The sequence below is a fragment of the Exophiala spinifera genome, assembly GCF_000836115.1.
Source record: "Exophiala spinifera strain CBS 89968 unplaced genomic scaffold supercont1.1, whole genome shotgun sequence".
In the NCBI taxonomy this organism is placed as follows: Eukaryota; Fungi; Ascomycota; class Eurotiomycetes; order Chaetothyriales; family Herpotrichiellaceae; genus Exophiala; species Exophiala spinifera.
Genome location: NW_015622513.1, coordinates 841,709 through 852,632, shown reverse-complemented (window position 1 = coordinate 852,632; position 10,924 = coordinate 841,709). Strand labels below are relative to the sequence as shown.

Sequence of the window (10,924 nt, the reverse complement as noted above, 5' to 3'; positions counted from 1 at the left end):
TGATGCTGTCTAGATGTAGAAGAACGTGGCCGCGAAGATGACAGAGGTAAAGACTGTGGTGAAGGTGTACTCGAATTCGAACCACAACGTCTGGCCGCGGAAAGCAATCGTCTTACTTTCCTTGGTAGGATGCGCAACGCCGGTCTTGGGGTCTCGAACGAGCAGAGACTCGCGATCAGGCATCGATGGTGGGTCAACGGCATAAGTGAACGGGATCCAGAAGGAAGATACAACCATTATCCAAGACAAGGGCACCCACCTGCAATTTAGTTAGCAAACACGTCCTAGGGGTGAGTCAGAAGTGGCACGTACCATGCATGAGTTAGATTCTCGATCAGCTTGGCTCTAACTCCATGCTGAAGGAACGCTCGATAACTTGACAGCGTGACGGCAACCAGAACCCAGTAAACGTATGCGACATGAAATCCAGCAAGATAATTGACCATGACTGTCCATATCCGTCGCCACATGGGCGCTCTCAACTTGGGATTTCGCTCGTTCAGAGCGGATTGGAGACTGCCGGTAGGCTTGAAGGCCTGAGTTTGGCCACCGAGCCATGTGGGGAGAATGAAGGAGCGGATGATGGTCAGCGCAATGTAGGGGCTCATCCACAGCTGTGACCGGCTGCCCCGCTGTCCAGTGTGATATCCAGCAGGGATATAGAGGACAAATTCACACAGACGGTTACAGATGGTGAGCGCGAAACATGTTCTGATCAGCAATCTGAGTTCGTCGTTGTTGGAGTAGGCCACGAGAGGCTTGTTGATAATGAGGACGATGGGCATGGCGAAGATTGAAAGCGTCAAGAAGATGTTGAACAAACTCAGAAAGGCGTAGATAAAGCTCGACATTCGCTGTGCGAAAGTCATGTGTTTGACATCGTCGCCGTAGAGACAGAATTTCAGTTTAAATGAGGTGTCGACTGTTCCAATAGCCCATCGGGTACGTTGCTTCAAGTGACTGCCGTAGTCTTCGGGCACGGTGCCAAACTGCAGCGGCTCGTGAATATAGGCCGTCTTCCAGCCCCGACCGAGCAGACGTGTAGATGTTGCTACATCTTCGGCGAGCGAACCCAGAGGAAACCCTCCAATTTGATCGAGAGCCATCCTTCGAACGACGTAGCCGGATCCTGTGCACCAGGCAACGCCCATGGCATCCTTGACTGGCTCCGACACGTGGACGAAGAAATCAAGACTTTGGCAGAGAGGGTCGCCCTTTGGAACGTTGTAGAAAAGTTGAGGAGGGCATGCGAGACCCATCTTCTCATCCAAAAGCATGTGTGGCATAACGGCTCGCAACCAGTGCTGTTCTGGAATCATATCGGCATCCAAAGCCGCCATGTATTCGGAGGCACCTCCTGGCAAGTTGTGAACTTCGTCCAGACCATAGTTGAGATTTCCAGCTTTGAAGTGATGGGGCACGCCTGGGAACTTTGGACGGCGCATGTAGTACAAATTGGGGAAGAGCTCGCGCATGTCGTTCAGTACTTGCTTGAGGTGGTCTGATTTCCCGTCATCCAACAACACAACACGGAACCGATCCATGGGATAGTCCAAATCACAAGATGCTCGTACCGTGTCGAGAATGACGTCGTCGTCTTCGCCGCAACAGGTGATGAAAACATCGACTGTGGGAACGTCGTTGCCGACCAGTCGAAGCTGAGGTCGCCGTCTCTTCTTCATGATGAAGAGCGACCAAAAGGTCTGCATAAAGATTGGAATCGCAACGCTAATTTCAATGGCAATGAACACCCAGGCCAAAGGAAAGGGTGCGTGGAACTTGGTCTGGGCTTGGACGACAAAGGTAATTCGCATGCCAAAGTAGACCCAGTATAAAGCAAGAGTGGTTATTCCCAGTACTGGTGCCACCCACCTGAACAACCACTTCTTCCAGCCGTAGATGAATTCTTTGTCATCTCTCGACTTCAACTGAGCAATTGAGCCGTCTTTGACCCAGTCCCTCCTCATATATGTCTGAGGAGCATCGGGCACCAGCGGCCTGAGCGTCTCCTGACTCCTCCAGGGTGTGCCCGCGGGATATGGGGAGCCGCCCGGGTATGGCGAGCCAGAGTTGTAGGGTGAGTTGTTCATCGTGCCGGCATCTGACATGGCAGAGTTCGCTCGAGGGCCAAAGGGAGGGTAGTGCGAATGGTGTGGTGAGTCGATAGGGCTGCCCTCGATGCTCTCTGGCCCGAGATCAGACAATGTTCGGTTGTGGTATTCAGACATGGGAGGCCTTCGGGGAGTGAGGCTCTGCTGCTCTTGTAGGGGCACATCCTCTGTATAGTTCCCGTAGACTGGGTGGGCGGACGGTGGCTCGAGATACCGATCCATGCCTTCGTTCAACGTGATGCTCGAAGCTTCCGCTGAAGACTTGCTTTCCATCATGAGGTTCTGTTGAGACCTCCTTGGATCGCCTTTTCGAAGGAGAGGCATGTCGTGAAGGATGGTTGGAGGTTTTTTTGGGAGCTTGGGGTAGGATGGAATGTTGTGAAGTCACGCTAGAGGGCTGGTGGCTCTGATCAAATTGTGGTCCGGGGTCGTGAGATTAGATGGACTCGTGCCTCATGTTTCAACTGCTGACCCAGCTGCCGTAGATTAGTCGGTATAATGTTTATAGATCGCGAGGTAAGGACCGCAGGAAGCGAGTGTGTGGTCGAGTTGAGGAGTGAGCGAGAGTGTGGTAAGGAGTAGAGAGAAGCCCGACTCTTTGTTTTGGGCTCTTGCTCTCAAGCGACCGTAAAGTGAGCGATGCAGGATAGCGAGAGGCTGCACGGAGTACGAAGGGTGAAGGGAAAGAAGGCAGGTAAATTACACGCCGTGAGGTGACCAGACAAAGAGGGCGAGTGACTGGAGCTGGAGCAAGAGCAGCCGGGCATCGCTGGGTTTCAAATTTTGGATTGACAGTTCCGGGATTGGATGGTGTTGAGCGAGGTGGGTAAGGAGACCGGCGATGGTCAGTGCTAGTTTTTTTGCTATCCGTCCAAGGACCGTCGCAGAGTTGCAGTCCCAGTATCCGACCAACCCTTTCGTCATGCATCGGGCGGCGCTTTTTTTCGACTGGGAATTACACGGATCCTAGATCTACCGCGGTCTACGGTACAGGGGGAGACTAATTCCCAGTTTTCCCGCCCGGCATCTCGCTTCGACCATGTCGGGAGAATCGGGGCTTGAGGGAGAAAATCATAGCACCAGACATTAAGTCTAGACTACAGACGCTGCACACTATGCATTTCCCGTCAAGATTAGACCTCCCGGAGAGGGGAGAGGGCGCCATCCCCAGCTTTGTTGTCCGGACTCAAAGATGGAGCGAGCGTGTGGTTGTTGGCTGGCTTATCTCGGATGTCCGCTGATACAGAGGTCCAGTGCCTTCAACTGGGAGGCTGTGGCGGGCTATCAACGCGCGTACTGTTCTGTGCTGTACTTGTACTGTATGTACGTATGTACGTATGTCGTCCTACTAGGCTGGGCTGGGCAGGGCTGGGGACAGGGATAAAAAAAACAACACGCGCTGTTTGCAGGTAGCAGTGACAGGGCTCGAGTCGTCATGCCCACTTAGTGATCGATCCTTGTAAGTTGTGTCGTAGTTGTCGTACGGGTATCAGGAGCTATCTGACTCTCTTTTAGTCGCCTCCTCGTATCAATTAACATTCAGTATTGTGCAAACAAACATTGCCGGGCCCCTACAAGCCCTACAATATCGACGTACAAGGTTTTCATGGTTCGCCCAAATAGCTTAAGCGACAATAATTTTGCTTGGGGCCAGTTCAACGGGCGATAGGCGAGCCGCCTGTGACTGGTGGGTGCAGACTCCAGGGCAAAGCCTGAGCAACGTAAGGATGGCCTCGAAGCAGCAAGGCTTCCGGTGGTGATGGGCGAGGCTCAACCAACAATCTGCGGGCCCTTGAGCCCCCTGGAGCCCCTTGGCCAAGGGTTGCATGGGCCTAAGCCCCCAGGGGGTTTAGCGGGCTGCACTGACGACCAGCCGCCTCCCGGGATTTTCGCTGGCAAGGACCGCCACCCATGCAAGAACGGCGCTTGTTTCTCTTGCTCTCGCCTCTGGGTGGCCCTCAACGCCCGCCAAACCCAAACCTTGTTTACCAGCACGGACAATCTCATCTCTCGCCAGTCGCTTTGTTGTGTTTCTGCCTTGGTCGGACTAAAAGTCCCAGTTGATCCGTCCTCCGTCCACTACCGTAATCGCCCTCACTTCTCCCTCAGCTGGTGACCGACGAGCTACTGCTAATAGGTTTGCTGCTAACTAAGTCCTCCGCAGGGAGTAATAATTCAAGCACCCTGCTGTGCCCATCTACACGTCACTCTCTGTCCCATCCAATTTTCCGCTGGTCTACAAAGCCTCCTTTCCCAGTCTAGGCTCTGGCTCATTCCTCCGTACCGAGAAGTGCCAAAACAGCGTCTTGCCCCTCTTGTCAGATTGTCCTGTCAAAATCTCCTCATACGAGCCAGACGTCGCCTCTTTTGCCTCTACGAGTGACCGGCGTATGTGAAATCGCCAACCAGTGAAACCCCCTTGAATCACCACCCGCACACCACACCACACCACGCCACGCCCATCCTCGTCCATTCTGCCTCCCACCCGATAATATTGTACGAGGACTCCGTAAACCTCTCTGTGTCTCGATCACTGCTTTCATCACAATCAGCATCTGGCGAACTCCAGTCTCTCGTTTCGATTCATCTACCCTCCATATTGCGTCCTCAGCTCTTCTTCTACGTCTTGCCGCCACTTATCTGTCCGTCATCATATCTACAAAGAGCACTGTTCGAAATCCCACTTTCTGTCGACAACCATGGGGATTAAATCGCTCATCAGCTACGGTTTCCTCATCCTCCCTGTGGCCGTCACCCTAGGAGTCTTACTCGGCCTTCGATCCTATCGAGTGTCGCATGGGTTCGCACCGCCGTTTGTGAGCAACAAAATCTCGCACAAGCAGTACTGCCAATTGTCCTTCGGTATTTCTCCTTCGACGACCGGTCAGCAATACACACGTGAGTACCCCCCCCCTTGTTGAATGCCTTTTGCTAGCTTAAACCGACAAAAACTTTGTCGGTCTTCCCACCTGCCGATAGTCTGGTGCCTTGCATCAGTGACACTCCGTGGGTGGTCAGGTTTCCCGCTTGTTCCTGGGACTTGAACCTGTTCGGCCTGGTTGTGGTCCACCTGCGACAGTGTCTTGCATTGTTGGCTGCGTCGGCATTTGACCTCTCTGGACCTCCGTGAGCTAGCCTACTTTCGGGATGGCTTGTCTCTCTTCCTTGTCCACCAATCATCGCCCTCCTCGATCTCAGAAGCTGACTAAAAGTGTGCAGTGAATCCCAATCAATGGGGTGTCATTGAGGATACGACCGTTGGTGGCCTCTGTTTGAACGTGAGTCCTCGACCAGGAGCCATGTTGAGCGTATTCTTGTGTTGTCGTACTGATGTAGCAAAAGGTCACCTCGTTCGACAACGGCTCCTATCCAACCAGAACTACCGCTCCGGAGTGGTCGATCACCTGGCAATTCGACCAGGGCCCTCCTACTCAGCCTGTCCATGCGTTTCCCAACATCCTAGTCGATCCAGACAATAACGTTCTCCCCGTCGAGATTTCGGCTGTGTCTGCAATCAACATTACAACGGAATGGCACTACGGAGTGGGCACCAGCCTTCCAACAGACACCAATACTGCCGAGCTCACCAATGCCGAACTCAATGCCAACGTAGCCATCGATATGTTCATTGACTCCAACCAACACGCCGCCACAAGCACAAGGGATGCGAAATACGAAGTCATGATCTGGCTTGCGGATTTTGGAGCCAGTACTCAACCCATCGGTCTTGAACAGGGCTCCCGGAAGACCGTAGACATTGGTGGCACAACCTTCAACCTTTACTTTGGTGTGAACGGTCAGCAGCAGACGGTCTTGACCTGGGTGGCAGCTGGTACCGTCCAGAGCATCTCTGCCGACTTCAAGCCATTGCTAGAAGACCTGACCGCTGTGGGAGGACCCAGTACTACCGATTACCTAGGCTATTTGGCGTTTGGTTCAGAAGCTCTGTGGTCAACAACGAATGTCACCTTCTCCAACCCGGTCCTGAGCATGGATATTGTCACCTAATGATTGACACGCAGAGATGCCTAGCACAATAAATCCACCGGCATGCGAGCACAAGATCTATAATCCTTTCCGATCTTGATACTCTACAACCGGTGGGAGGCGCGCACGATCCTCGACGAACCCCCGAAATGGCGTCCTCTGAGCTGGATCACCTCCGGGCTGTAAGATTAGGGGCAACTTCCATGCACACTACAGCCTCCGTACAGATCTCCGACATGTTTGCACAAAATCACAGTTCCTCGGCCTCTCGGAAGCATGGAATCGACCCAGTGACTCGATCGACCATGAAAATTGTACCGATACTTGGCTACGCTCTATCCGATCCTCAAGCGGGCGGGACATGACAATGGATAAATCTTGCCTGTGGTCTCTGCGGCAATGGGCCACCACACTTCGTACTTGCTCGACCGATCACTGCTGTGATATGGAACCATCGACAATCCTGGACAGGACTCGAAGGGCATAGCTATATTCCCTCATAATACTGGGTTTGATGACTCTGCCGGTGCTGGTGTGTGTCAAGCACAGAGATTACCCCGGTTACATCCGGCTCCAATGCATGCAAGAACACATTCAATCGGTGGCATATCATTTATCGTATTGGAGGAAAATACGCCGGGGTCTTTTTTCTTTTCGAGACGATGTACTGTACCGTACGGAGTAGAGGACGGATTATTGTCCGGAACAAGCGTAGGTGGCAAGTTGGCAAACCACAAGTGTTGCCGAGCGCTGGTCGAATTACTTGTTTCACCTAAAATTAACCAGCAGAGTTGGCTGTGTCCATTTTTAGATGCATTCGAAAATATCAAGACATATGGAGAGGGCGGAGTATAGAGCAGTCAATCATTTCCTCTGCTTGCTTGATTTCGCAATTTCTTTGTATTGGTGGAAGACTTGACACGAAGTCTTCCGTGAGTTTTTCTCGTGGTGTCGGCTATGGGAGCTGAACAGTACCGTGGGGGTGTGTGCTAATTGATAAGTCACTCCAATCGCTGGAACGCTGCACACGAGCTCATACACACTGACTCGTTTGTCTCCTCGATTTCTTCAGCCGTGGCGAGTGACTTTGAGCCTCTACGAGGCTGGAGCTCAGTCCCAGTGATCATCGTCCCTACAGAGTACATACCATTGTACTCGTGGCCACCAAAGAGATTCCTTTTCCACCCGGTTTTGCTAGGTAAAATGTCCGCACAAGGACTCCGCGAAACACGAGTTCCCAGGAAATGCGTGGCTAGAATTACTTTCGATTGGATGCATGGAGATGGCGGTGTGTAGAACGCCCTTCAATGCAAGCACCTTGTCCGACCTCGTTGAAATTCGACTTGAGTATGAGGATATAGTACGGGATATTTAAGTGAGCACTGCATGATCCGTACTCCGTGGAGCGCGGGAATCTTATCTTACAGCCTCATAGGAGTAACCCTTTTTGAAGCTGTGGCTCAAGCACCCTCCTCCTCCCTGTAATCTGCTGAGCATATACATACCTGCACAAGAGGGCTGCATGAACGGGCCCGCACCCCCAGGTCACTCGCACATCTCTATATTTTTTGCTCGTTGACAAGGCTGCCATCGCATTCTTTTCAGTGGAAATTACTTTTAAACTAGATTCTACTGCTCATTCATTGTATGCGCTCCTGTAAAATGAGAATTATCTGCGAAGGGTTTCTAGAACAATATAAATCAATGGGAGTTGACCAGGGGGTGGCAGTTCGTTCATGCTACCCTCTTGTATGCCTGGTAAAGAGGCTTGATGATGACGGCGGGAGTTGTGTTTCATGGCTGACGTTCCAGATTATCCGAAGTACATTCACGCCAGTTTCACGTCCCTCGCAACCTTCAGCATGAAATGGTTTGTGCGGCCGTAGTTCGTCTTAGACGCCGACTCTCACAGCACTGATAGCCGCGTTAGGTATTTGTACTCGTTTGTAAGCGGAGAAGATGCAGATGCAGATGAGAATCCCGTCATTGATTACTATTGGTTTCCAACGTCCTCGACACAGATGTACCCGGACACCGGGACTTTCCCGCTGATCTACCTGCTTCCGTGCCCTCACGAAGCGGGAGATGGCCGAGATGAACATCCTCAAGGACTGAGCATTGCAAGAGATCAACCTCGCATACTTGCCACCGATTCTCGGGAATTACGGGCGGCACCATGGTTCTGGTGCCTTGTTCAGCTCATGCGACGGTGCAACCACAGTAATAAATGAATGGCTGCGCCCACCTGCCAAAATCGCAGCCACGTATTCAGTATTGAGGATGCATGCAGCACCGAAGCCACTAACTTACCGTAGTAACATTAAATGACCTGCGAATGGATGCGGGGATCTCAGTATGGATAGAGACTATCAGACTGAACGATGGCACAGTCACACGGAAAAGGTCGATAATGCATTCATTCATACCTCCATACACAAGGAGCAAATGCAAACGGTCTTCGGATGGAGTGATGACCAGTCTCACTCACTATCTCACTTCGCTATATCCGATTCTGACAAATCTTCCAACCATTTGTCGGCATACATCCTGGTGAGTATTGGCTACCCCTCCCTCTGCCGCAACCTGGGGTGAAAAAATGCCGAGTCAGAAAACCTTATCACAGGGATCGGAGCCTCAATAGACGAGAATCTGTCGAGGGCAAAGCCGGAGCTCGGTCCCCGAGACAGCTGCCCCTCCAAAGGGTTCATGACCACTCGAAGGACGGGCGCTCCCTAGGTAGCGTCGCCGTGACGAGTCAGACATTCAGACTCCTCGCACCGTAACACAAGGGACTGTGTGCCGTCTATAAAGGGCCCCTCCTCCATGTCACGTCGCGGGATCTCAACTACGATTATTTCGTCAGCTTACCCTTCAGACAAACTCCTTCAACAAGTAAAGATGGGTTCTATTGACACCAGCTTCGACGTCTTCAATGGGTTTTACAACACCATCAACGGACAGCTAAGCAAGACAGAGAAGACCAGACATGGCATCAACCCCGCAACGGGAAAGCCAAATCCCGAAGTCCCTGTTTCGACACCGCAAGATGTCGACGACGCAGTAGCAGCTGGCAAAGCCGCCTTCAAAACATGGTCAAAAACCCCATGGGCAGAACGAAAGAAGGCTGTTCTTGCTTTTGCCGATGCTCTAGAAGAGCACGCCCAGGACTTTGGTAGACTGCTCACACAGGAGCAGGGTAAGCCTGTAAGTGCTTTGGGCCTGAGAAGGGCAATATCCAAGCTGATGAGTGTGCCCTAGCTTCAATTTGCCATCCAAGAGGTTCAAACCGGAGTCCTCTGGCTCAGGGCGCTGTCCAAGATCGAATTGAAGGAAGAGGTTGTTGAGGAAGATGCACAAAAACAAGTCATTGTCCGATACACACCCCTCGGGGTGACGGTCGGTATTGTCCCCTGGAATTTCCCCATCCACCTGGCATGGTATGTCTCGTCCTGCACGCTCTGGCAGGGCACAAGCCTCTGACAGGAGGCTTTGCCGTCTCTCCGAGTTTCAATACTCCCATATGTTCAGTTCTAACATGCTGCAGTGGCAAGATCGCCCCCTCCCTTCTTACTGGCAATCCAATCATCATCAAACCATCTCCATTCACTCCCTACTGCAATTTGAAGATGGGAGAACTGGCCCAAAAGATCTTCCCGCCTGGTGTCCTGCAAGTATTGAGTGGAGACGACAACCTCGGACCATGGCTCACGGCCCATCCTGGCCCCGACAAGATCAGCTTCACTGGCTCTACTTTCACCGGAAAGAAGGTCATGGAAAGTGCCGCGAAGACACTGAAGCGAGTCACTCTCGAGCTGTAAGGAACCCTATCTCCTTCGATAGTTGCACGACTAATCCTGAACAGGGGAGGTAAGGATCCAGCCATTGTCACCAAGAATGTTGACATCAACACTGTGGCGGCCAAGGTATGAAGTTAGACTTCATCTATGCTAATTGCGAAACTAATACTCGTGCAGGTTGCCACGCTTGCTTTCCTCAACTCTGGCCAGATCTGTCTTGCTATCAAGCGAATATATGTGCACGAATCCATCCATGACCAATTCAGGGACGCCATGGTCGCATTCACCAAGACGCTCAAGGTCGGCGATGGCACCGAAGAAGGCGTATTCCTTGGACCCGTTCAAAACTCCATGCAGTACGAGAGGGTCAAGACGTTCTTCTCAGATATCGAGAAGGAGAAGTTGAGTGTTGCCGTGGGTGGTAAGAATGAGGACAAGCCTGGATACTTCATCACACCCACTATCATTGATAAGCCGTCTGACACCTCGAGAATCGCGACCGAAGAGCCTTTCGGCCCTATCGTCCCACTCATGACGTGGACTGATGAGGACGATGTTATTGCTCGCGCGAACAACACCAAGATGGGTCTCGGAGCTTCAGTCTGGTCCGATGACCTGGAAGAAGCTAGCAGGATTGCTCGACAGCTTGATGCTGGAAGTGTTTGGGTCAACACTCATCTTGAGCTTGACCCCAATGCGCCGTTCGGAGGCCATAAAGAGTCTGGCGTAGGCTACGAATGGGGGGTCGGTGGTCTGAGGGCCTTCTGCAATGCCCAGACCTTGTATCTGAAGAAGACTGCTTGATTTGGATGATCTTGAAAGCTGGTTCAAACGTAGCCTTAGCGTCAGAAAGCAATAAAGCTATTCACAATCAGCGTCATTTGCTGCCTGCGTGACAGTAGCATGAACTGCATTATGGCGTAGTAACTCGTACGGCGGAGTGCCACACAATCGACATGTTCAGCCTAACCGCTTACGAACTTTCTGAAGGACAGTTGTGAGAGAAGACATACAACTCGCCAAAAGGAA

General features: G+C 52.0%; 3 protein-coding genes across 3 annotated transcripts; 2 read left to right on the top strand and 1 right to left on the bottom strand.

Moving 5' to 3' along the window:
* Positions 1–9: 9 nt before the first annotated feature.
* Positions 10–2,435, bottom strand: PV08_00315 (uncharacterized protein; the record flags this gene model as incomplete). The annotated part of the gene is made up of 2 exons (XM_016374681.1): positions 10–259; positions 313–2,435. 2 exons carry the CDS (start codon positions 2,433–2,435, stop codon positions 10–12), a joined length of 2,373 nt encoding a protein of 790 aa, XP_016239957.1.
* Positions 2,436–4,810: 2,375 nt separating this feature from the next.
* On the top strand, positions 4,811–6,119 carry PV08_00314 (uncharacterized protein; the record flags this gene model as incomplete). The annotated part of the gene is made up of 3 exons (XM_016374680.1): positions 4,811–5,009; positions 5,331–5,389; positions 5,454–6,119. The coding sequence occupies 3 exons, from the start codon at positions 4,811–4,813 to the stop codon at positions 6,117–6,119; spliced, it is 924 nt and encodes a 307-aa protein (XP_016239956.1).
* Positions 6,120–8,996: 2,877 nt separating this feature from the next.
* On the top strand, positions 8,997–10,699 carry PV08_00313 (uncharacterized protein; the record flags this gene model as incomplete). The annotated part of the gene is made up of 5 exons (XM_016374679.1): positions 8,997–9,302; positions 9,357–9,535; positions 9,643–9,912; positions 9,961–10,021; positions 10,073–10,699. The coding sequence occupies 5 exons, from the start codon at positions 8,997–8,999 to the stop codon at positions 10,697–10,699; spliced, it is 1,443 nt and encodes a 480-aa protein (XP_016239955.1).
* Between the last annotated feature and the right edge of the window lie 225 nt (positions 10,700–10,924).